At 42.6% G+C, this 27,465-nt stretch overlaps 1 protein-coding gene across 1 annotated transcript in view; it reads left to right on the top strand.

The window, feature by feature from the left end:
- LOC306815096 (IgGFc-binding protein-like) overlaps positions 1-26,937 on the top strand; it is a gene marked incomplete at its 3' end in the record, with an annotated part of 38,155 nt that extends 11,218 nt beyond the window's left edge. The window contains exon 4 of the mRNA XM_079331724.1: positions 26,883-26,937. Coding sequence (XP_079187850.1) covers positions 26,883-26,937 — 55 coding nt within the window. The remainder of the gene's footprint in view (positions 1-26,882) is intronic.
- Positions 26,938-27,465: the final 528 nt, after the last annotated feature.

The raw sequence follows: 27,465 nt of genomic DNA, 5'->3' as shown, positions 1-27,465 counted from the left end.
AGTATTTCAGCACTCTCCTGGTAAAGAATTTCTACCTTAGACCCAATCTGAATCAACTCTCTTTTAGGTTTAGACCATTCCCCCTTGTCCTCTTGTAATTGGCCCAGCTAATAGATGTGTTCCCATCTTTCTCAGAAGCCCCTTCAAATACTGAAACGTCATCACATTGCTTGCCCTTCTGCAGGTTAAGCAAGCCCAATTCTCTCAGCCATTCCTCAGAGGGCAGCTCCCACCTTCTTCTCAGTTCTGAGGCCCTCCTTTGATCTTGCGTGCTGTATTCAGGTTTTCCTGGTAGCAAAGGAACTGAAGTGTTGCAGTGCTGAGAGTGAAGGCAGGCAGTGGGGCTTGATGAGCACAGTGGATGCAATCCCTGCCAAGCGGTTCTGGATTGCTCTGTGGGAAGGGGGTGCAGTGTTGGGGTGACTGTGAGCATCCAAGGGCACCCAGCTTGTCCCTCCTGTCCCACTCTTAGAGGTTTCTGCCAGCCAAACAGGGACAGCTGAGCAGGATTAGTGCCAGCCCCATGTGCTGCCTGGCCCACTCAGGTAGATGAGAACTGCTGCAGGTTTGCTGCCAGGTTTTGTGGCAGACAGGGAGCTGGTGACCGGGCCACTTCCTTGCCTGCCCCTGCTGTGGAGGAAGATGCCAGTCAGCACAGGAAATGGGGGCATGCCAAGGCAGACACTGCTCTTCCTGCAAGCCAGAGCTGAGTCCATCTGTGCTCTGCCTCTTGTGTCTGTGTGTTTCTGGGCTCCGTGGAATGCAGCTCGACCCTGTTAAAAGTTCATTTTGGAAAATCATGGTGAATTTTTCCTTTGTCTCTTTTACATTGGTTTCATTTCTTTCTTTCTCTCTTTGGGCAGCATCCATTTCTCGAATCAGCGGAGCCTCTCTCCAGCCTCTTCTGAAGCCTGATTGCTGTCATCCCTGCAGCAAAGTGATGCAGGAAGCTCGGGGCGGTGGCAGGAAAAGCAGGGGTTCGTGTAGCGCAGCCCGGCCCCGGCATCGCCCGGCACGGCTGAGCCGAGCCTGCCCGGCACCTTGCGGAAGCCGTAGCGGTAGAGCTGTGGCACGAAGCTGCGGGACTGCGTGGCCCTGAAGGTGCGCGGGGCCGGAGCCCGGGGGCTGCCCGGGCTGAGCAGCTCCCGCTGGAGCAGGGAGCGGTCGATGAGCAGCCCCTGGCCCCGGCTGTCCCAGCGCACGGAGCGGACGCGGGGCTGTTCGCCAGGCGCCACAGCTTGGCGGGGAAGGTGCTGGCCTGGTGGGCCCAGCGCGGGCGGGGCGGTGCCGGGGCTGGCCGGGCAGCGCGGGGCCAGCTGCAAACCCTTCCTTGCTTCCTCTGCCTGCAGCCATCCTCCTGCCTCGGCTTTGAGGCGTAACCCCAAAAGATCAAGGCAAGTGCAGGAACTTTCAGAAAGGGGTCCGAAGTGAGGAATCCCGTGGGAAACTCTTCCTCTCTGTCCAGTGAAAGTGAAATCACTCCGTGTTCTGCAGAGCTGAAGGGAGGAAAAAGATATTCGATTGGGTAGTTTCACTATTTTGATGGGGTTGCAAACAGAGTTCCCCACTTGAAAGCAGACAAGGTCAAATAGAGGAAGGGGAAATGAAAAGAGAGAATTGAAGATGTTCTTTTTGTCACTTTTCCTGCCAAATATCTGGTTCTTTCTCACTGTCTCTGCCTGTCTTCAGCAGATTTGACACATTTCACTTTCTTTGGAGATAGAAGCAGCAACAGGAAGGGGCAGCAATTTTGTCAGCATTTTCATCCAAGCTAAAGTCCTCCCACCTTGAAGGATGTTATTTTACCTAATGATTAATGGCTTTCAGTGATAGTGAACTCACACTGCTGTCTTCATCAAGAGGTTTTGCATTCTTCTTTCCTCAGTAATACTTTATTCTCTTTTTTTCCACATTCAGGGCAGAGTTACAATGTGAAATCCCTCCCAGAACCATGTCTTTTCTGTGGAAACCAGCAAAGGTCATCTTGCAATGCTCTGCTTAGTGTCACTTGTTCTTTTTATTTTAAAATATCTCTTGAACTGGAAACAGTTTCCAGGGCAGGGAAAAAATAGATCTATTTCTTCCATCTCTTTTAATTCCTGCCCCTTTTTAATGTTTTTACCTGCTTTAACCATGAGGGCTTCTGTGAGTATATTTGGTGATATGGCAGAAGCTCACCCCTCAGGCAGAGTGGATATTTCCCTTCCATCCAGCTTGTCCTGAGTTCTGGCTGACGCTGCCTCCTCTTGCCCTCCTTCCAGGTCCCTTTGTGAGCAGCCCAGCCCTGTCCCTTCAGTCACTGCCCTGTGGGTGACGTGCTGACACAAGGATTGTTGGTCTCATCTCATTCTGGAGCAGTCTTTTGGAGTGAGTGTTTCCAAGATGCCCTGTCACCTTTTCCTCTGTGTGCTGGCTTTCTCAGGAAAACCGAAATCCACTACCTAGAAAACCTCTTCCCATTTTATCTTAAACAGCTTAAAACAGAACCTGAAATAGGATTGCTCTGCCTCAGTGGGATGGTGTTTGTCTTTCTTTAAAGACAGTGTAAGAAACCTCACAGAAATTATCCTAGCAACTGTATTACAACAAAACTTGTAATGAATAGGCCAAAAGGAGAAGACAGGAGTTCAGAAATGAAGGGACATCTTTCTCCATGTTTCGTGACCCTTATTTGCCTCATGTCTGTCTACATGCTGCTTCATCAAGAAAAGCCTTTTTTTAAGGCCTCCTTTGTAAAGTCACGAGACACACACGAATACAGGCCCTGTGTCCTACTGGGGATGAGGAAGCAGCTGGTTGAAATGAGGATTGTCCATCGAAATGTTTAGTCAAACCTGTGGTATAGTTATGGTTACATTGACTTTTCCACAGCACTCTGGGGCTAAGAATGAGAAATTACTATTGGCTGTGTTTTAAGGACACTGAACCTTTAAAATAAACGTGTTTCTCTTGTATCATGACTCTTCCCCAACTTTCTATGTTACTTGTATAATTTAGTATCAGTTGGAAATACCACAAGGTAAATAATAGATATTCCATTTCAGTCTATGGGCCAACAGTTGGTTTAAAAATGAACAACAGAAAAGGGTCTTAATTTAATTTTTAGGAAGGAAGATCCTTAAAATTGCGGTATATGGTTTTAGATTAATATTTTTTTCTAAGAATGACTTCTTTCCAGTTTACAAAGAATTTGTAAAGAGAAGAAGTCAATGTACAGGCCTGATCACTTGAAGTACTATTGTTTCGTATCTTTCTTTTTCCATACATGGCATTGTAAATTTTGAATCACTATTGTTACCACTTTGAAAATGCAATTCCAGTGTTTTTCTGCTGCTGAATACTTAGCAGTTATAAGTGAAAGAACAGACAGTTTTGAAAGTGAAATATGCTTTATGTGAATATATTTTTTTAATTAGTCTCCTGGTATTACATGCTACAAGGGCAACATTGAACCAGTCAATACTCCTTTATTTCTGAGAAGCATTTTGAAATTATTCATCTTTTCAGTATATCTGTGATACATTGGTGTGTGTTTCAGCTGAAACTCTCCTGTGTGCCCTACTGCTAGCAGGTAAGATCTCCTTGCAGTGTAGGAAGACACAATTTTCCCTTTCTGATTTGCACACAGCTGTGTCACTGCCTTGACCTTTTCATCTCCGATGCTTAGACAGTTTTTCCTCCAACACCTGTGCCAGCATTATTCCTTAAGGTGATGTAGGTGTGGTGGGCATGCCGGACCCAAACTGTTCCTGATCTTCTGGGAGCTAACTGTTGGTCTCTGAATGAATCCTGTCCTGTTTATTTCTACACTGTCCTTGTGGCAGAGGGTGTTCCTGCCAATGTTTTAGGTTACATGGTCTAACCTCAGCATCATGAATAGTAAAAGCCAAAGAAACAAATGTGTCTTTTTCTGCCCAATTTACCCGGGTTCTGTATCTGAGACTTCTATTGCTGATAAAAGTGAGAATTCTTGGCAGACAGATTCCTGGAAAGCAAGTAATGAGTCATTGAGTTTAGCATCTATTTCTTCAATTCCTTGGCTACAGAATGGGAAAGAGAATATTCATCATTTTCTTTCTTCTGACAGATATGCTGTTTACCTAGTATGGGAAGACTTAGACTTCAAACTTTACCTAACATAACTAGAACTATTTGCAAATGCGATAGAATCCCATCAGACAAAGGCAAACTTACTGCAACACCAGGTACAGAGTATGGTGAATAAACCAGAGAGTACAATGGAACTGATAAAGGGGCCTGGTATCTTAGGCCTTATGGAACAGAAACCATGGGAGAGACAGACATGGATAAATGTTCCTTGGGCAAGGAGCAAGAAATATATTGTGAAATTTTGCGATAAGATAATGTTACCAGGCCATGGGATGTCATGAAGAATGTGTAACCGATGGGACATAGTTACCAAAATTAGAACCCTATGTGAGTGCCATGCAAGTTAAACCCTCTATAAACACCTTGTATACTCAACAAAATTGGCTTCTGATCACAATTCAGAATGTTCCCTGTCTCTCCAATTGCTCATAACACAGTAGCCATACTTTGCAGTCTAGTGAATTCAAAACACCTGAAACCAACACTTAGGGGCCACCTTAGTCTCTGGTCTTTGGAGTGTAAGAGGAGAGATCATAAAGTCTGTTATACAACAAACAAAACTGCAAAGCAAAAAGTCATCTTAACTGCCCTGAAAATGCACCTCAGTTTTGGAATGAACTTGGTGTGAAATGGTTCTTTGTTGAACTTCACAAGAAACGTCTGCCTCTTTCTTCTGCCTCCTCACTTAGATTTGTTCTGGCTGCAAACAGCACTTCAGGCTGTTCTAGTGCTGCTCTTCCCTGACTAAAATGTCTCTGTACATTCCCCAGTCTCAGCTGAATATCTCTATGAGCTGTTTAGTGTGATGACTGCCCCAGTCTTGTTAGAGCTGAAGCTGTGATGCCTTGGTTTGAGTCACCCTGTGTGCTGGACATGCTGCTCAGGTCTGCCAGGATCGTGATCCTCCCTCAAGTGAGCTGAGCTGGTGGAAGCATGTCAGGGACATTGAAGAGCCCAGGTAGCTCAAGTGGAAGAAATTCTCATCATCTGTGCCCGTTCAGGCTGCCTGTGCCTCTGCCAGAGGGAAATGGCTTTTGTTGCCTGAGTAGCTCTAGGTGGACTAAAGGTCATGGTGAAATATTGTAGAGAGGGCTGAGACAAAGGAAAAAAACCTTGGATTTTTCAGGGGAGTTTTCAGTACTAATAACATCTCGTTCTGGCTGCTGTCACTCGTAATTTATTCACTGTCTAAGATAGCTCAGGAGTGATTGTGGAATGTTTCTCTTGGACTTGATAAGGTATGGACTATTCCTCATCCAGATGTGTGGCTGTGGGCCTGTGTGTTTATCAGTGACACACAAACTGAGAGAGGCAGACAAATTCTGCATGGCTCCTGGAGTTTAGGTGCCCTCCTGCATCTTCTGCTTGCTGGAAAATCTTCTTGCCAAGCAGTGGAAGATACATCTCCCTCTTCTTGTCTAGGAATATTGGCTTGACCATCTGTATCTTGCAGCTCATGTCAAAGGGAAGTACTGGGGTTGTGGACATCTCATAGACTTGAAACTTCACCTCATGATGTGTCCTGCAGTGAAGAATGTCTTTTTATTAGAGAAATATGAAAATACTCTAAACCAAAGAAAAGAAAGCAAAAAAATTAAGGTATCTGTTTTCAGTATTCAGGATAGAGAAACTACAATTTTTTGAAAAAGACTGGTGAACAAAGGGGGGAAAAAAGCAGGGTTATTCTGTTAAAGCTAAAAATTAAACTCTGTCTTCTTTTACATCCAATCCAGGCACACACCTGCCAGGAAATTAATTTACCTTTTTGTCCTTGGAAAGGTTTGGATTTGTGCTCTTTGTTGTGTGAAACAAAGCTGGATTTCAATGGGAGCCCAGCACAGGTGGGAGTCCACCTGGGGAAGTCACATCACAACTGCAGCAAACTCAGGGTGTTCCATCCTGTCTTGTGGAGGGTTTGATTTCCAAACACACCTTCTTCCACTCTGTCTGGAAACTGTATGGTTCACACAGACAGAGTAGTTGTGACACTATTTTATCCATAATCTAAACATAGAAACATCTTGCATGCACAGGGAACAACATTTTCCTTTAGGACTGAAATCACCACTAACTGCTTTAGAAATACCATTACTCGTTTGATGTCTCTCCAGGGAACGCATAAAATATCTCCATTACTAAATATATTAGTTCCACTATACTTATCTGAAAAATAATACTGTGTTTTGCAATAGTTACAGTAACAGAAGATTGGTTTAGTGATCAATTTCCCATTTATTTGATGTTTACATTTGAAATTATCATTTCATGTGACATGTTCTTGATTTTTTAAAGCTTTCTTCTTTGTTTCTTTCTACTTCAATCTTCTTTGTTATTTCTTTCATTGCTATCAAAAATGTTGTGCCTTTTGTCCTTTGAACTTGCTAAGACAGATGGGCATACTTCTGGTTTGGTCTGTTATAGCATTATAGTTTTTAATGCTTCCTATAAAGCACTTTCCTACACATTCTCCTAATGCAAGTCTAACTACTAGAGCTAAACAAATGCAGCTTAGATCATGAAAAGGGCTCTAAAGAAAGGAGTATGTACAGCCAATGATTCTCCTGTATGTTAAAGGAATTACACATATATATATGTATTTCTTTGACTTGCTAAAGGCTGAAAAATTATTCAAGTTTTTTGAATTTCTTTTTTTCCCTCTGCATGGGTTATTCATCTAACAGTTTTGATCTTGAACCAAAGTGGAAGTTTCACAGCATGAGGAGAAAGGACCATCAAAAGATGCATTTTATACTTTCAGGATCTCTTCTTCCATTGGTTTCCAAAATGAACAACAGCAAACAGGTAGCTTTAAGGAAGGTGAATAATAGCAAAGGCAATTTGGCTACTGTTTAGGGTTGTGCCTTCATGCTGTCAGTGAGAATGCTGAGAATCTGAAGCAACTGAAATGGGAGCTGGCAGCAACACCCACAGTGCCTGAAGGATGTGAGAGGACAGGGACATGGTGAAACAGCCCAGGACACAGTGAGGATCCCTCGTGCACCACCCTGCTCCTTGCTGACCTTGTGTTTTCCACATGTCAGAGCCCTCAAGGCCAGGCAGCAGGATGGCAGAGGGACCCTCCAGTGTTCCTGGGCAGGCCTGGATGAAGGAGGATGAGGAGGAGGAGGAAGGCCCTGGGGCTGCCCCAAAATGGTCTCCTGAAAGGACAGAGAGGTTCAAGCCAGTGCGGGCAGGTGAGTGGCAGAGCTGGGTCACAGGGCCAGTGCTTGCCCCATCCCATCCCATCCCATCCCATCCCATCCCATCCCATCCCATCCCATCCCATCCCATCCCATCCCATCCCATCCCATCCCATCCCATCCCATCCCATCCCATCCCATCCCATCCCATCCCATCCCATCCCATCCCATCCCCTGTGGACATGGACAGGGAAAGAGGGCAAGAGGGGATGGGGCTGATGCTCCATTGAGCCTCACTGTGCTGGCTCTGCCTGGGGGGCACGGCTCCAGGGAGGCTCAGCTGTTATAAATTCTCAGCCTGTTATAAATTACTCACTAAAATCGGGCAGGTCAATCAATAAGGCAATTTATTAGTTAATTGATAAGGAACAGGAGCAGCGCTGGGGGTGCAGGGAGTCTGTGCTCTGCCAACACGTCCATCCCTCCTTTGGTCACTGCCCCTTTTATAGGCACTGTCTTGGTGGCTCTGGCATGCCCCTGTGCATGGGGGACAAGCCCAAGCAATCCCAAACATGTTGGCCAGCATCCAGCAGCAGTGGCTACAAGCCCCCACCAGCTCTGGACAAAGCCTGAACACGTTCTCAGGTTACACTGCTGGCAAGCAGGCAACAGCAGGGACCAACCTGCTCATGTCCAAACAAGCTCACATTTTCCTTATACATAAAAGTGGGGACAATTCACAATTATAGTGACAAAATAATAAAAATACCTAAAAACAAAAAGAAATAAAAAATCAACAATTTACATCAAAGTGATTTAAACAAATATAATTAAATCATTAGATTTTCCTGTATCTCATGTCCATGTTTTACTTTAGATTTAGCATTCTTGTTTATATTGATCCCATGGTGTATTTCCATAATGACAGTAATCACTATGTAGCCTCTGACAAGCCTTTCCCACAGCCCCTCAGCTCTGACCATGGTCTTTGCCAGACCCCACAGAGAACCTGACTCCCAGCTGAGAGCTCCTGTAATGCTGAGGCTTGTGCTGGTGTGCTGGATTTGCTTGCACACACCAAAATCTTCCAGTCTGAAGCGTGCAAGTAGCTGTAGCCAGTGCCTGGTAAGGATTTTAGCCCATTTTTAATGCATTTTGAAATCAAGGGCTCCTGGTTTCCAGATGTGCTATTAACTGGCAGAAAGCAGAACTTCCCTGTGGGAGCACTTTTTGGAAAGGATTTAGATACCAGATTCATTGGCTCCTGGGCAGCAGACAAATATTTGCTGGATATCTCTGTGTGCATATAAAGGAATACACACCTTAGAGGCATTTTCAGGGGGAAATAACCATGGACTACCTACATGGGTTGAAGTTTTCAAGAGCAAAAATGCAAGCTGTAGAACTTAATATCTGATAACTTTTCTTTCTTCTCCTTTTCTTTATTTTTAGAAAGCCAGAAGTTCTTTGGTTCCACACATGAAATTCATCTGAAAATGGTTTCTCTCAGCTTTATGCTTTCCCCTTTTGTCCTTTGCAAATATAACCACTGACATATTTAAATAATTTTCTAAACAGTAAAAATTTAAAGTAGCCTGAGCTATGACCCCTCCAAGGTCTCAGCAGAAAACTGTCTTCAAGATAATTGTTTCTTTACAACTGTATTTTGTTGCTTCTCCCCTAATCATTGTTTCAGAATGTATGTTGAAAAATCCCTGAATGTATACAATAGTTTTCTAGACTGCATCATTTTTGTAATGGATTTTTGCTTTTATTGCCAAGTCAAAGTATGGAAAAATATAAAATCAGCATCTTCCAGTGTAATTTTCCCTCTGCAGAGTAACTTGCAGTCTTTAAAATGAACAGTATTCTCTCCTTTTAAATCTCATAGAGAGATTTGTTGCTTTAATTCCTCTCGCCAGCCTGGGCTCATGCTATCACTACCACCTTGCAGTCATGGTGAGAAACATGCACACAACATTTTTATTTGTGTTTGTTCAGGTACCTCATTATCTGGCAATATCCTTAGATGCCTTGTATTAGGGATAAATCCCACTGGATCACACTTCATTCTTTTCATAGTGACAGGAATATTGCATAAAAGTCTCACATTGTTTCCTACTGCTTTTCCTGCTGTTGGTACAGAAGATTTTAGTTTGGTCTTACTGAGTCTATTTGCAATGTATTCCAATTTTGTATCCACTGGCATTTCTCTGCCATATGAGAAATAATCAGACAAATACATTTTTTCTATGTAAATGCAGTATCAATTGGCCAGTTTCAGGGTTATTATAAATCCTACTTTGATCTGAAATATGCATAGAAAGCACAAATTATTTTCTCATAGCACCAAGAGACCTGAGGAGGAAAAAAAGCGAACAACTGGGTGGATGAAAAACATCCACCTCAGCCTGTTAATTTTTCATGCTTTTGATTCACTTTAGAAATCCCAAGACCTGCTGTAACAGATTGACTATTTTTCACCAGTGTTCTTCATTGCTAGAAAACACAGTTTCCTCAGAAACCCAGAAGAAAAAAGGGATTTTGTTGCAACATTGAAATATTCAGAAAAATCCCAATAAGTTTTTAATTTTGAGTAGATAAGACTTAGTCTGGGTTTTCCAGCAATGCCTTAGTGTTAAACAGTGTGAGACATCAGTGAAGGAGAAATAATGCTTCCAAAAATTCTTGGGATGAGTCTGACAGATGTACACACTCTTGTCACGCCAAAGTTAAGTATTTCAGTGCTTTTCAAATAAATTCAATTAAAATTTACATTTTGAGACCAACACACAGTGCCAGTGCTATCTAGATGTTGAAATCCTTCAGAAACAAAGCAAGAAATACCATGGGGTTCAAAGGGTCAATCAGCAGAACTGAAACATGGTGTGGTTGTGCTGCCACGCCTGCTGCTCACAAGAAAGGCTTCACACATGCACCATCAGGTAAATCAAGTAAATCAGTCAAGATGACTAGCAAAACACTGAAAAAAGAGAAAAAATTTAATTTATTTGATGGCTAATCATTTAATTACTTTGTCTTGCAGTAAAAAGATAGATGAATTTGGGTTAAAGCAATGGATAGGACTCGAGAAATCTAGATTTCAGACTGTCTCCAGGGCAGAAATCCAATTTTGAAACTGGGATTTTAGTCTCATCTGTGCATCTCAGTTCCCATCTATTTATCTTCGGAAAATGAAGAATGAGGCCATGATTGCATGAGCTATTCTGTTACTATGGAAATGGATGGCACAAAAGAGCCTATTAATAAATATTTGAAAAATCTGCAGCCACCTCCTTACCATCTTCACAATAAATCTTACCCCTCCCACCCCATATTGTTTTGCATTACTATTTTAAGGAAAGGTATGCATATTTCAAATGTTGGGCTTTATATAAGGCAATCCCATCATCCATGTTCTCATGGGGAGAAGATACAGTACTTGTACATTCTGTACAAAATTGTAGGCATGCCTTACTCAGAAACACAGCAATATATAAACATGAAAAATAGCCATAAATATGCAACGAGGGTTTTGTGTGGTTTTTTTGGTTGTTTTTCTGTTTGTTTTTTTTGTTTTTTTGTTTTTGTTTTTGTTTTTTTTTTGTTTGTTTTTTTTTTTTTTTTTTTTGGAAGATAGAGAAATCCTTATTTCCAAAATCTAAATCAACTTATTGATAATTTTTGTGCATTCAAAAGGATTATTCAACAACATTTTACCAGGTGTGCGGGGAAGAAATAAGGACACTGAAGCACCTAAAGTACAAATTCCTTATTTTCCTTGGGTTATTTTACTAGGCTCTGTGCACTGAGGCTTACATCAGATAGTGATCCATGTGTGACTTGCAGTTTCTACCTCTGGAAAAAAGGAGCAGGCAGCTCAGGATTATGACAAGGATGCTGTGAGGTCTCTTCAGCTGCCTTTACGAATGCTTCCTTCTCTCCAACAAAAGCAATGACACCTGTAACAACACTTGGAGGTGTTTGTGATCAGTGTTCATATGAGCCATGCTTCTGTATTACCTCCTCTTCCTCTGCCTGGTTGGATGCACCTTTCCCTTTCTTCCTGCCTTCCTTTTATATCATTATTTTCTCCATCAGTGCAAATATTTCTTTCCCCCCAGTGATTGCAAAAGCTCTAATTGGTTGTACCTTCAGCTTGTACCTTTCCTCTGGCTGATCATCAGCAAACTGTACCTTTTTCACTTATGGCTTAGGCAGAAATTGTGTCAGGCTTCATCAGTTTTCCTCTTATCTGTGATGAAGTTTGAGTCAACCTTCACTCATGACTCCTCTGGAAGCATCACCTGGAGCTTTTTCAGAGACTCTTCCATTTCCACAGGCTCTTGGCTGAGGGTTTGGGGTGAAATCAGAGAAAGGCACCAGGACAAGGGGGAGAAAGACATGCCCAGAGACTGTGTCAGGGAATGAGACATTTATTTTTTCTTCTGTGAAGATTTTCCCCAGCCCCCTTTGTGCTGCCAGCGGGGCTTCTTCCTGGGCTGGGGAGCATCCAGGGGCCTGTGAGCTTTCCTCTTTGAGTGGCTCTGTGACCCCACAGAAAAGTGCTCCTGTCTGGGAGTGGAGGGGCTGTGACTGGAACCCTGGACAGAGGGACCTGTGGCCACTCTCTGTCCTGGCTCCTCCTGGGGATAGATCTGCTCTCTGGGGATGGGGACAGAAGGGAAGTGGCTGGGACCATTGCGGGGCTCAGCTGGACCCAAGCCCCAGCTCGAGCTGTTGGAGCTAGAGGTATCTCCAGGGTCATCCCCCTTATCCCTGGCAGCAAGGGAGTGCAGCAGGTCCCTGGCCCTCTCACTGCACCAGCTCTCAATGAGACAGATGATGCTGTGGACCAATGGTCCCGTATGCTCCTGTAGTAAATGTTGCAGCCTCTGGATCAAGATCTCTGCGACAGGGCCATGGATGCACAGGCTGTGCAGGATGCTGCTCTCTGCACTCTCCACCAGCCACCACTGATTCCAGTATATCCCCACCAAACGCTGGTGCAGCCAGGTCTGCACTGGGTCCAAGAGATGCTGTTCTTGGCAAAAAAGTCCTGCCCAGACTTCAGGCAGGAGGCCACCCACAGCCATTGGGTAACAGGGGCTGTTTTTAGCCAGGCCACTGGCAGCTGTCCCTGCCTGGCTGCTGGACTCAGATGGCCATTCCATGTCCTCATCCGTATCCCTGTCCATGTCTGTGTGTCAGAAGAAGGAAGAGCTGAGGACCACGGGCTGCTGCCTCTTGCAATCATCCTCGTCAGCAGTCCAGGAGCAAGCCAGTCTGACCAGGCTGTGCTGGCACCTTATACAGCAGCGAGGGGCGTGATGCTGCAATCATCTCCTCTGATGTCACAATCATCACTTGGTAGCATCATCCTCTGTCACCAGTGATGACACAGTTGAATGTGACCATTGAAATATGTCAGTTACAGACAGCCTATGACGTAAGACACGAGGTCACAATCCACCCCCTGGTGATGTCACAAAGGACATGGAGGCCTTGAATGTGAGTTTAGGCCTCTCAGTTGCCCTCACACTTCACCTTCTCCAGTACAATGCCTGTCAAAATAAACAACTCAGTTCTGATCATTTTCTTCCCCATTGATTCCATCTAGATACATCCGGTCCCAGGTTTGGGGTTTTGCACGGCATTATTTGGCCAATGTCAAATTTGAAGTTGATGGTGCTCTTCTTTTGCAAGATTCCCTTTCCCAACATGTCCTCCAGGTTTCCTGTTCATGCTGGCCATCACTTGGGCAACTCTCCTTCACAGATTGTGAAATCCAGCTATTCCTCACAATGCCAATTGAAACTTTTCCTGGCTTCCTGCACCAGCCTGTGCTGCAATTTCTCATGGTCATTAATGGACCTGTCTGCAACCTCATCAATTTTCTTCAGCCATAAATCCATTAACACAGGTCTAATGGTTTGACTTTAAATTATGTTGCTGTCCTTTACACTGGTTACAAAAAACCCCTAAATGTTCTAAAATGGGCAGCAGAGTAAAGTGACAGTGAAAATGTAAGTATAAATTTTCAGTTCTGAGGGTTTGTTTATGTTTCTATGTACGTGCTCATAAAATGTTTTCACAGGCATTAGAGCAGCAGAGGCTCCTTTTAATGTTTTCCTAACAGGGATGTGACATCCAGGTCAATGTACTGTGTTTTGGGTTGTTGAATACTGAATTTTATTAGCAGCTTAGAAAATAGGAGCATAGTAAATCTTGTATTGCTGCACATGAAACTTAGGCAAGAGAAAAAAAGGTTCTTTTATGAGTACATCCTTAAATTTCCATTAGAACTTGAAATTATTAAAGAAAAAGAAATAGAAAGATTTATGTTTCTTACATAATTCTTTAGAAGAGTGCTTTCATGATTTGTGTTAGTAACATTTACATGAATGAAGGACATACAGTCAAATCACTTCAATTCTACTTTTTATGGCATGATGAAATTGTGAATTGTGTTCATTTTCCTTGCATTTAAAGGCTGGAACAAATGTTGAAGGCTTAGTTACAGGGAGTGTGTCTACAGCTATAACTTTCTTTGTGCCATCATGGCTTCCTTGGATGCAGGCTCACTGTCTGAATTGTGCTGGCAGGGTCTGAAGCACTGTAGGTTGTGCCTGGAGTTCAGATGAGCATCTTAGGGTGATCCAAGAAAGGCTGGCTTCTCTCTGGTCCACATTAAAATAGGCAGCAAGGTCTGATTAATAGGGCTGCTAGCTTTGTACCCATGAGATTGGATTGTAGTATAAACTGGTTTTGTTTCCGTTTCTATCCTCAGGAGAATATTTGTCTTTTCTTGTAAAGCTGTTTCAGTCGTTTAGGTGAGTAGAATAGATGGGATTGCTGTAGTTATGGAGCTCAATCTCTTTCTTCTCCATGTGTGTCTTGTAGATAAATATGCATAAAATGTGAAGAATGAGGCTTCAGGACATAAGCCAGATACTCATTTGTGCATGTGAAATAGGATGAATGAGTGACCAGCCTTGACTGGAAGCTCAAGTGCAAATCAATTTGCAAAATGATAAAGCAAGAACATCCTTAATGAACAAATCAAGCATTCTGAAGCATTTTAGTTTGCCTACAGTTCTTCTCTCTTTACAAAATTGTCTTGGGAAGGCCATGTTCAATGGCACAGAAACAGTAATGCTGCATTTATGACAGTCATTGGCAAACATCACAAATCAATCTGCAGCAACTAAATTCAGGGTTCCACACCGCCAGAACTCTCCTGCATAGGTGTGAGGTGAGCAAATGGAGCTCTTCCTGCCAAGGAATGCACATGGAGATGTGCAGAGTTGGACACTGTCCTACATCTGGAGAACACAGTCTTATGAGGTGTCACTGTGCTATTTGTGCTGGTCACTCAGTGAGGCAATGCATTAAGCTGGAGATTGACTATTATTAATTGTGCAATCATTACCAGGCAAGCCATGAACATAATTTATTGTACATTCTGCTGGACAGGGAGTGCTCACTGCAGTGCTCTGCTGATCCTGGTGATCCTGAGGAATTTCATGTTCAGCTGGGACACATGAGCCCATGCCATGAGTCTGCTCACACAGTGTTGTGGGACTCATAGTTATGTGCACAGCTCCTCTTTTTCCCCACATCCCAAAGGAGGCAGCACTGTGATTGTGTCTGTGCTCTTCTCACCAGAGTGACTGAGGAGAAATTTACTGCTAAGGAAATTCTAACTTATATGTCTGTCACTCCTACTGAATGTTCAGTGAAAGACTAATCTCTTGAGTTAGGTTTCTATGCACATTGCAGGAAAAGTTGTGTGACACTTATTACAATGTGCCAACCTTGATTCTGTGCAGGCTTGAGATGGATAACAGTAGTCCCATGTATTTGTAGTTGAATATCTATTGAATCAAGTCCTCTATGACTTATTTTTGGTCAAAGGACATTTCACTTCATCAGCTGGGATCAACTTGCACTGGAGTAAGAGATCTTCAACGAGACAGAGAGTTTCACAAATAACATCGTTTTTTTTTTTTTTTAACTTTTGTTTCAGCACTGAATTAATTTTTGAAGGCAGCTACCAGAGCAGGAACATACTCTGTAGTAAGACCTGGTAAAGTTGTATTGCATTAATAAACACATCAATTATTCACAGAGCCATTTCTGAAAAACTCTTGGAGCAACTGACTATTTGTAAATACATGGCTGAGCAGACACAGGATGCTGCTGCTAACAGAACACTACTCATTTAATTAGCATTTGGATCTGGTCTTGAAATAGATAAGCAAATACAAGTTTGACTTGTGGCTAAAACCATATGAAAAGATCCAAATTACATCACTGACATCTTTAGCAACAGCTTGAGGTCTGAGCAGGTCTGTTGTTCAAGATTCTCAGCCTATGTAATCCCTTTTCCTCAGCAGTGTAATAAATGCATGATACCTGGCAAGAAGAAATAAAAGGCATCTCACCATGGCAGAATATTCTTGTGTTTGCTGTGACTGGGGATTGAGCATCAAAGTACTTCAGGGTTTATCAGAAATTATTTGCAGGGTTTAAGAGGGCACAAGATGTGACAGGAATTATTGAAAACCAGGGATTATGCCCCACTGAGAGGGCAGTTATTCCTCTAGTGCATCTGGCACCACTGCCAGTCCACATGGCAGGCTCAGCAGGGAGGAGTGATGCAGGGCCAGAACCTCTGCTTATCTGTACCATTGAAAGGAAGGCTGCTGGCTTCAGTGGTGCCAGAGACTGAAAATTCACTGAAAATTCACTCATTCCTACAGCCAGTGTCTGTAGGCTTGGATTGTGAGGCACACGGGTCATTCAGGTCCTTTTAGAAATTATTTTGTACCAATGGAGAGGAGTTAATGAGTCCCCAGGGCTTTTAGTTTGACATTGTTCACACGTTAAATTTAATTTTACAGGAAATAGGAAATAGTTTCTTTTTGCTCATGCACTAATCTCTCCACCATATGGAGATCCATTTCATTTCTTTGGGTCAGTTTTTGAGTCATAATGTTAGAAATGTTTGGGTTTTTTCAGCTGTATGGTTAATATAAAGATACACATTTAATAATAGTGAATATTGGCTATTTTTGTGGTGGCTTAGACATGTTAAAAACCACCAATTTATCCAAAGCTTGGTGGATATAGGAAAAACATGTTTAATATATTTACTCATGAATTTAATGTAATTAAATTTGGGAAGAATTTTTTGTAATAACAAAGATACATATTTCCCACCAGCAGTTAGACATGCATTTCTATGAATGAACTGCATCAGTCTGACTCACTTGGTGAAATGAAGCCCCAAATACACAAGTGACTTTACCATTTCTACCTATATTTCTGCTTTTATGTATAAGGCAGGAAAGGTCAGAAGAAAGCCAAATCAAGATTTAGTCAGTAACTTTTTTTTTTCCTATGAAATGGAGAGCTTTTTCTTAGCTTAGCATGGTTGTATAGTGTAAGTCTTGCTGTTCCATATCTCTTTATCTAGGGTTAATAATAACTCGTTGCTGCTATGGAATGAACTGTATGTAACACTGGAATTGCAGCTGTGGGTGTAGGAGGAGGTCAAAGGCTCGTGGTTATGGACAGCTCACCACCCATCCACTCTTCATAATTGAAATAAAATTGTCTTTAAATGAGCTGGTTTTGTGCATAACATAGAACACAACCACACCACACCACCACCACTATGTATCTCTCAAATGAAATACAGCAAATTTGGGTATTTGGTGGAACTGAAGATTGAGCAAGAGACTTTTGGTAGCATCCATGCAAGGATGAATCCACATTAATTCATCTATATAATGTTTCTCCTTGATATCATACGCCTACCAAAGCACTTGGGATGCTTATATGTAATCTTAAGCTTGCAAGACAGCCCCAAATGGTCAAATTTCAGATCTTGGGAGCAGGATCTTATCATTCTGAGAATGAGCTTCATCATTTTAGTTATGTGTTAATGGTGTTGCAGCTGGGCTAACATTGCACTGGTGAGACTGTAATCCTTAATTAGCAAAACAATTATTTTGCATATTAGGAACGTTTTCTTGGTTCACATAGGGTACAAAAATTGTAGATTAGCAAATTAGTGGAAAATGTCAACAATCTAAGCAGTTACTTGGACACAACAACTTGTCTGGCGCCTGAGGGTCTCTTTAGACGTGAGACCTCCTCAGAGAGGACATGCAGATTGTCAGGAGTCTGGGTCCTCTCGGAGTCACCGGCAAGAAAGCAGCTTGACACAACCTTGTGTTGTTTCAAGGCTGTTTATTTATCTTATCTTCCAAAATGTTTCAGCCAGCCCAGCACAGGTCCGCTCTGCAAGGCAACCATTACAGAACTGCCCTCGGGCAGGCTGTGCCAAATCTTTTATACCTAAAACTACGTATTCAATATTTACAAATTCTTTCCAATGCCATGTAATCTCTTTATAATGCCCAGTTCTTTCCCCATTCAATCTGTGGCTCCCAGGATGCAACTTCAACATGGAGGGCATGAAGAAGGAGGAGGAAGAAGCCCACCACACCCAGGATCCTCCATCTTGACCACATGGGCCTTAATATGAATAATTCAAAAACCTACTTATTACACAATCTAATATTCTAATTTATACTCTGCTCACTTTCATATTCATTGCTTCTTCCCTCAGTGTTGGCAAACCTTACCAAGGGCTAAATCCAGCCCCTGCGACTCTTGGACATTACTCAGGGGTCTCAGAGGGGTCTGCCAGGGGAGTTTTTGCATCCCCAGAGGAGCCAGGGAGGTACCTGGACTCCCACAAAAGAGAGGTTTCCATCAACCAGAATATTCAAGGTGTTAATAGTTCTACTAAATTTTTCTACTAGAAATGAGGGGCTGGGACATCTTTCCATTTGCTACATAACTCACAAAGTCTGCCTGACTGCAGTACAGTCTTGGAAGAGGTTCCTCATCCTAAATCATGTCAGTGCTAAGTGTGCTGGGAGATCAAGCACAGACAGCCAAGTCTCGCATCTCACAATTGCGTAAATATTTTCCCCGATCCTCAAAGCCTCACACACCTGACAGTGCCCATCCTTTGTTACAGGGAAAGGCTTTCCTGATGCCCTTTCCCAGACCTTCCAGTGAGATTTTGAGACAGCTACAACCTGAAAATGGTGGGCTACTTCCCTGAACTCCAAGAAGAAAGTGATCCAGTCCTGTCTCCCCAGAGATGCATGGCTGTGTGGATGAGGTGATATCCCAGCTGTGTCCCAAAGGCACACTCAGCCTCAGCATCTTAACTCATGCAAGAACACTCACAGTTCAAGCTCTATGTGCTTAGGCCTGGATCTTTAACTGAGTTACCAGCACGATGATTCAATCACTAAATACAGCCTACCATGCTTACAGCCCTTTATAATATATTATCTCTCTGGCTGACTTGTTAGAAAGCCAGCTAAAGGCAAGGAATCATCCCAAGTGAATCTGGTCCTTCAAAAACCTCTTTAAATGGAGAGACTCAGAGGCTTCTGCTAAGTTCAGTTAATTGTGTCTGTTTATTTCCATTTCTAACTTTTAGTCTGCTGCTTTCTGCAAAATAGCCTCCAAAGTTTCATGTGTACTGTGGTTCCCTGTTGATTGAAATGAATACCTAATTAAAATTAAATTAATACTTAATTTAAGAGGCATGATGGCTTTGTTAATGGGATCACTCCACGTGCATGGCTAATTTAAGAAATGAAAATTACTTTTATGCTGTTAGCCTTACCAGGGGCTTTGAATTTTCTCAAGACTGAAAAAAACACACCCCTTTTTTTGTTTAGCTACTTAGACATATTTTTTTGTCTAAGAATATATGCATATATATATATATATATATATATTAGGTTATATATATATTAATCTACATTTATTCCCACAAAAAAATTCTGCTGAATCAGACATTGCAGAACACTTTCAAGGGGAGGAGGAAGAATTTGTGTGTGCATGGGACCCAGAAAGAAATTAATTGATAACTTGGGATAAAAACTGTCACTTAGAGAATGAAACAGTTCAGAATATGTGAAATCTTTGGCACAGGTTGGACCTGTACCAAATGTACAGCTACAGACAGTGTCCCAGTCTGAGGTTTCTCCCTTGCCCCGAGATCACCCCAGAGGGACATGAAGGTGGTTCAAACCCTGGTTTTCTCTGAAGCAGCCAAAGAGAGATTGCTGGAGATGGTTTTCTCTTGTTCCAAGGATTGTTTATTGTTTCTTATCTCAGGGACTTTTTGCCTGGCCAGCAGCAGTCTGCTCAGCCTGGTATCCATGGTGGAATCTGCCTGGTGAAGGCAGGGCTTATCTTATATAGTTTAAATTACGTGCTGCATGTTTACAACAATTTTCCAATACAATACAGTTTCATTAAATGGTCCAGCCCTGACTCCATCCAATCCAAGAGGCCAATGTGTCACCCAACATGGATGACATGGAGAAGAAGGAGGAAAAGGTGTCCACCCCCCAAATTCTCCATCTTGGCCACATGTCCCTTATCATAAACATTTCCAAAAGTCTATTTATCTACGTTCTAACAATCTAATTTACACTTCACTAATTTTGGCAGCTTGTTTCCATTCTCCTTGTGCTGACAACTTCCCCCAGGGGTTAGAATTCAGCACTTGTGACACCAGAGTCTCACTCAGGAGTCTTTGAGACCCTTGCCAGGGGGGTTTTGAGACCCCCAAGGAGGCCAGGGGTACTCCCTGGGCTCCCACACCATGAGCAGGGACACCTTCCCTTATCCCAGGGTGCTCCAAGCCCAGTCCAGCCTGGACTTGGACACTTCCAGAGATGGAGCAGCCACACATTCTACCCTGACTTTTGTACTCCCAATGAGTCACAGACTGTGTTTTGCTCTAGGATCCAGGATTTTTGGCTAGGGTGTCAATTTTTCAATGATCTTTTGTATTTGATGGGTCCACACGCCCTCCCTGTGCTGAGGGAGAGCAGAGCCCTAGGAAAAGCAGGGTACCTCCAGTTTGTACCCCTGTGCCATGGCACAAGCTGTGTGCTCTACCTTCAAAGTATTTCCACAAGCAAAACCAATGAAGGTTACTTCTGAATCCCTGAGAATTTTTTTCCCCTCAGTGGAGAACTTTTTTATTTAAAATAAGCAGACAACTTCTCTTATGGCATTGAAAGGGTCCAGGAGTAAACCTAGCTCCTGTCTCAGAGACTGGGTCACATCTGCAGTCATTTCCTGCTTAAAAACAATAAAAATGCCAATGATATTTTATTTCTGCAAAATAAGCCTACATGCTTAGATATGTCTTTTTAAAATTCCTGTCTATGAAAGTGGATGCAGTGTAGAAGGTTACATGACTTGTTCATAATACTGATCCAGCTCTGGGAAAGACAAGCAGGTATAAAGATGTAGCTGAGCTGGATGGAAAAAGACAAGACCAGACCATGGAAATGACAGTACTGCCCCTTATACCACTGTGTTTTGGCACTGCTAAGTCTCAACCCCATCAGAACTGAGATAATATTCTGATAGTTGTGCCTTGCCCACTCCTAATATTACAAATAACTACAAGAATTGAGAGCAGGCTTTTATGCCAGCTGAGCCAGAAACAGAAGCTTTTACTCCAGTGAAACTGGGATGAAAGTGTGTTCTGTGTGAGTAAACTGTGATCACTTGCCAAAAACATCTGCTTTGCACTATTGCATCCTCCCTGCTGTCTGTCAGCAAACCTTTTCCTACTGCCTGTGCCTCCAGCCCTGGCAGGGCAGAGAGCTGGCAAGGCAGCCAGTGAGGCTGAAGTTATAATCCTATTGTGTTTTACAAAGTCTCACACAGTTTTGGGCAGCACTTTCAGGCTCTTTGTTGTTCAATAATATCCTCAGACAGCAGAGCTCAGAATTATAAATCCAGCAGCAGCTGCAGGCAATGCAGTCCCTGCAGAAAAGGTTCAATGACTGCCTTGCTGGTGGAGCAGCAGTGGAGCTGGTGTGCATCTGTGCTGTACAAGGAGGGAGCTGTGCCTCTTAATTAAACACCCCAAAGTTTCCTTTTCCACTGAAGGATTGTGTGGAGGAGGATGGAAACGAGACATGGAATACAGAGGAAAGGTGTGGAGAGCTGAGAACTGCTGGAACACAAGTGCAAAGCACCAGGAGAGCTTGTCCCAGGCCCCTGAAGATGAGATTCAGCTCCTCCAGCCCTAAATGCAGTGAAGAAAGGAGGGACAAGAGAAGTGGGAATATCCCCCAAACAAGAATAAGCCACATTTTTAGCTTGCCTTTCACTGCAGGGAAGATGTCCCTCAGCTGCTAAATCAAAGTTCTGATGTTCTGTCATGGAAACCCCTCTCAGTGTGTTCTGTGCACGGCAGAACCTTGCAGCTCTGCTGTCACCAAGGCCACAGGGACCCCTCTGGGGCTGGTTTAAATCTCAAATTGGCCTGTTTCTAAAGGTGATCTGTGTTTTGGCTGCAGAGAGCAGGTGTTTAGAGATATCACAGGCTGAATCCCTCTGGGAGGGCCTGGATAAAAGACAAAAATCACCAGTAATTTGTAAATATCTTCCTTTGCCAGGCACAGTAGTGTCTGTTCTGCACTTCCCCTTTTTCCTTAGAGGGCAGGAGCTATGAATCACCAAGTGAAGAAACAAATATAAACATCTTTTCCTACTATACCATTCTGAACCACCCTTGGAGTAATTTTTGCAGTCTTGGATCCATAGCAATTCTTACAGGACTTGATTCAGTCACAAATCCAAAACCTGTGGAGATAAACCTTCAATTTGGGAGCACTGGGATAGGATCTTCCAGCAACAACCTCACCTGTCTCTCTCTCCTCCCACAGTATAGCTACACAAACGTGTTCAGATAGTTATTATTTGCATGTTTGCAATCATTTCTCAGAGCACTGAACTATGCTCCACCCGTTTGTCAGGAATCCAAGGGAAGTGGGAGGAGGAATTGTGTTTCTGTGCCAGTCTACATGTTCTACTGCTTCTCTAAGATAACAGAAAAAGGATCTGTCTGTCTGCCTGATGCAGAGTGTGATTCACACACCTACTACAACAGAAACACAAAAGCCACACCGCTGTAAAGCCAATGCAATTAAAACTGGAAATAATTAAAACAATTGGCTGATGACAGACACTGCTGCCCTGCACAGCTATTCTCAAAGGAGAATATACACAGCTAAAAGGTGCCTTTTTGGCAGAGCAATCCTGCTGAGTAGATTCAATTAAAACCCACAGAGATTATTATGCCATATGAATCTGAATACTTCTGCAGAAGCTTTCAAGTAACAAACATTGTGTTATGGTCTCTCAGCCACTTTTCTCTGCCCAAGTAGCACTATGATTGTGATGGCTGTGTAAGGAAATAAATGAACTTATGGACAAATAAGACTTCCTTCATATCTGAAAATGATTAAGAAAGGTCTTAGTATGACTGAGAGGGAAAGTTCCCCCCAAAAAGTGCTTCATTCACCCAGAAAGGGCACAGTTAATGAAAACAGAAAGGCAAAATCTTCTGAAAAGGATAATGAAAATGATTGCTTTCTTCTTCTTTTTTTCTTTTTTTTTCAATCCAGACAGAGTGATACTCATGGTAAATCCACACAGCAGATTATATTCATATTTTATCACAACTAATGAGATTAGAAGTGCCATGAAAGGACAAGTCAATGCAAAAGCACAGGTGATCCTGCTACTGACAGCCTCAGCAGATGCAGAAAATGAATCACTGTCCTGTAAGTCCCTGCAGAAATGTTTCAGGGGCCTGCTTAGTGCCTTATGCCTTCCCAGCCTGCTAAAAATAAATCAGCATTAATTCTGTTAAGAAAAAAACTGTCTTTCTTTCGAGGAGTGAAACAAGCAGTCCTGCTTCAGGCAGTAGGGAAGAGAAGAGAAACCACTCAAAGAAAAGCCACAGAATTCCTCAGTGAAGCCATGTGGTCCAGCAAACCACAGCAGCAAACACACACTGATAAAGGAAAATGTATGCAACATCAGTGATTAATTGATTTAGGTTTCATTCTTTACACAGGAAGAGTTAAGCAACAAACAAAATCACAGCAGTGGGGCAGTTCAAGCAAGAGTCCATCACACCTCATTATACTCCAATGTTTCTCCCACAAAATAATAATTCCAGCATGATTATAAAATCTAAGCCCTTTCTGAAGGCAAAATCAGGTGCTTCAGGGGGGAATGAAGGCACAAGGCAGACAGGGATGAAAGAACTGCTCTGATCTCTCTCTTCTCAGCACATCCCTGGAACACCTGCCTCAGTGCTAGCAGAAGAGCAGTGTCCCTGGTGCAGGAAAAAAGGAGTTTTTCTCACACATTCATGGACTCTGAAATACCACATGTGCTCCAATGGCTCTGATTTTTATGGCACACACCTGTTGGAATGATACCAAACTCCATCCCAGACACTGTGAGGCAGAACAGATGCCAATGGCTCTCTCCTATTGCAGGTGGTGTAGCCTTGTTAAGCTTGGAAATAGAACAGAGAAAGGGGCCCGGGATTGCTGAGGTTGTCTCTGGGATTTTGAGCACGATGGCACATGTCATAGAAAAGTGATCAAAAGAGGAGCAGCCTAAGCCAAACTGCCTGATATTTGCCCCAAGCTGGAGACACAAGCATGGCTCCCATGGCTCAGAACCGGGTTTGAGTCATGGCCATGTCTGGACAGGTTGATGAATATCCAGTCTCTCCAAAGAAGCAAACCCCATATTTCTTTAAACTGCTCTTTTGACCCTGAAGAGGGAAATGACCATTTTTAAAATGCTTTCTTCATCAAAGTCAAACTATTGTCCTTGTCCTGTGTATAGCAACTATTTTTCTCTCTCTTTGAAATATCTTCAATTTTCATCGTGACTTGGACCAAGAATCTCAGAGTATCACCAGACCATCACCCTCAGGCAGCTGGTAAAATCCTGAGCCAGAGCAAATCCAGCATCAAACACATTTCAAAGCCCCCTAACAGCACTGATTTAACTAAAATGTGTACAGAATGTGCTAATCTTCCACTTGGAGCTGGCACGTGCTGAAAGGAGAAGCTGTGATACCATAGTCTTTGTGATTCAGGTTATATGCCAGTGATGTTGTATTATGCATAAAGAAGAAGGAAAGAAAGAGAAAAGAACTTTATGCATAAGATTAAGCAACAGGGATCTCTGAAATTCCGTTTTCAGAGCAGGGCTTATGGGGTTATTTTCTTGTGAAAGCAGGAGGCAGTGCAGGCTGAGCTCTCTGGCCCAGTGAGCATCTGGGGCAGCTTGTGCACCAGGGCTCAAGTCATGCAGCCTGTACTTTCACACTCCAGCTCTCCTGGATATCCATTTGTTACAGACCAGACCTTCATTGCATCCACAAGCAAAGTGTTTGCCTGACAATCTGGGGGAATGACTCCTACCATGACCTGAGTGCAAGAGGTGCAAATCTCACAGACTGGCCATGGGGCAAGAAAACCTTGAGGGGCAAATTTTATCCCAAGTTTTGGTGGTCAGGAGGCTGAGAAGGACATGAGCACAGAGGATGCAATTGAAGCCTTCTTTTCATGCAAGACATAAATAATTTGAGCATATAAATCAGAGTGAAGGATGGTGGAAAAATACCTGGACATAGGTGTCTTTGTCCTGCAGTAGAAAAGCCCCTTCAAAAAATTTTTATAAGAACCCTCATGGATATAGTTGAGCATGACATTTTTCATATTTTGCTGTGGAATTCTCCTAAACTTGGTGTCAATATTTCTATTGCTCTCATCCCTCATCGTTCAAGAGCAATATTGAAAATTTTATTCTTCTCCCTGCTAAAACAGCTTCCTATGCAAATATTGCCTTCAGCAGCAGAAATCAAAACCTTCTGCAGCAGGACTGAGCTGTCCCCACCTCGTGCAGGTACAACTGCTCCTGCCACCAGCCAAGGTGCCCAGGTGAGACATCTGCTAGAAAACTGCAAAGAAAGACTAGGTTTTCTTTATCCTTGGGATACCTGAAGCATCCATTGACAAAGAGATATTGAAAAATTTGCACAATTCAGGATGGAGGACTGGTCTACACAGTCGTTATGAATTGAGATGCTGAAACTCTTGGAGAAATTGAACAAAAATTATATTTTCAGGACTTGTCATTCATTATTATATTCAGCAAGGCTGAGGTCTTAAGCCTGATGCTTAAGATGCCCCTTTGTACATATAATGAATGTGCTAGGAAAGCAGATAGCTTGTAATTTTCAGAATTAAAGAGAAGCAATAATTACATAATTTATTGAAAGTCATCTAATAAATATACTGCTCTGATGCTTTCTGTATAATGTCTGTAATTATAAATAAATAGCAGATTTCATATGCCCTTCCTAGAATAGCAAAAATGTCTAAATACTGAACAAGCAATGTTTTCCATTCAAATCCAAGAGCCTTTCCAGTTTTGCCATGTATGGTGGATTTTACTCATATAGGAAATATTAGTTTTTTAGGTGTTGTTTATATTTTTTCCATAAAAATGTGTGGTCTCAATAGGTGGTCTCAATAAAAAAAAAAATCAACTAGGAAAATATTTAGGCAGAAACATATTTTTTCCCATTATTGACACATGTAATATTTTATTTATTATGCAATAGTTTCAAGAGAGGAAAAATTTCTAGTTTGGGAGCAAAACAGGGCCAGCTGTATTTAACTGATCAAGCATACATTGCAAATAATAACTAACAGTAAATATTTCCAGGAATTTAACTGCTCTGAACTTAAAACTGGGTATTTTGTTTGGGTATTTTGTTTTTTTTTACAGATTGAAGTTTTGCTTTCCAGCAGTTTCCAAACAAACAAACTCACCTAAAGCAGCTACTCAGAACACAGGATTTCAAACCTGCAGAGCAATCATCCAGAGCCATGGAGAGAGACCTGACCTGGGAGGTTTGTCTGGGGTCTGAGGGCAGGTGGGAAAGTTCTGCTGGGACCCAGGAGGAGAAAGGGCCAAGTGGAGACAGAAATTGGAGATCTCCATGATGGGAAGAACATCTGTGACTCCTGGAAAAACCTATTGCCCAGTGCAAGTACTCCTGAAGTTTAATTTTGTGTTAAATTGAGCACATTTGGTCTTCCAGGAATAGCACAGGGCACGTAGGTAACATTTCCTACTCGATTGCTGGGAAAAAAAACCAAACCCATACCTATAGCAAAACACAAATACTTTCATAAAAACACAAGCAGGTGAATGACATTTAATTCAAAATGTGGGAAATACCTCATGCAAAACTTGGAACTGAACATGGCCTTTACTTTCCCAGCAGATGTTATTTCAGCTTTTTTTCTTAAGTTTGCCTAGAATGTGTCTGGTGCCTCTAGTGTGTGAGAACCCATTGTATTTAAAGAGAGAACCAGTGTCCCATGCTGTATTTTCCCAAATTTACCTGTCCTTGCAGATGCAGCCCCTTCTGTTGAATGGATTTTAAGGAACACCAGGTGATGTCTTTTTATTTTTTCTTCCAAAAACATAAACTATGAAATCTCCAAGAACACAGGTCAGGTGGATATTTGTAGGCAGCCCTATGTGTGAAAAGGATGACATATATCCTGAACAGCTACATCTTGTGTTATTGTTGGTGTCACTGTCATGTCTCTTGATTTCTGAAGCTAAGGATAGAGGATAACTTCTGTTTTCTCTTGATATGACGATTATTAACAACCAACAAAGTGTGCAAATACAAACCACTAACAAAATCACCATTTTGTAAAAAACATAGAGCACCACCCAGCAGAGGGATGCTGTAAAAAACAGTGGTGTGAAACTACTGCTGTAAAATAAAGTGTTAAATTATTTTACCTCTTCTCCAGAATGAAGCAACCCTCTGCCTTTCATGACAGAAATTACATCAGGGCTGTTTTCTCCCCATGGGAAAGTCATCAAGTATGAGTGACCAGCTCACTGTGCAGTGGTGACGATGTGTGAAATGCATGAAATCAAGCCCAAAATATGGGCTTTTACCATTGGTGCCTCAGGGAAGATCCAGGCTGGATCATTTCCATCATGCTCCATGATTCATCTCCCTCCCTGATACGGGGTGAGGGGGCAGCAGATCTGCCCCACAGGTGTGAGATCAGTGTGGGACACCTGGGGGTGCCACAGGGGCCAACCCAGGCTGGGCAGCACTAACAGGGGAGATGGGGCATGCTGGGTTTGCTTCCCAAAAAATGACATTCAAATTCTGTACTGGGCTCTTAAGCAAACACCCATAATTTTTGTGGGAAAGTGTGGGGATGAT

Source organism: Erithacus rubecula (assembly GCF_903797595.1).
Source record: "Erithacus rubecula genome assembly, contig: SUPER_Z_unloc_8, whole genome shotgun sequence".
Lineage (NCBI taxonomy): Eukaryota > Metazoa > Chordata > Aves > Passeriformes > Muscicapidae > Erithacus > Erithacus rubecula.
The sequence above is the reverse complement of the archived record's forward strand: the minus strand, read 5'-3'. Positions and strand labels throughout refer to the sequence as shown.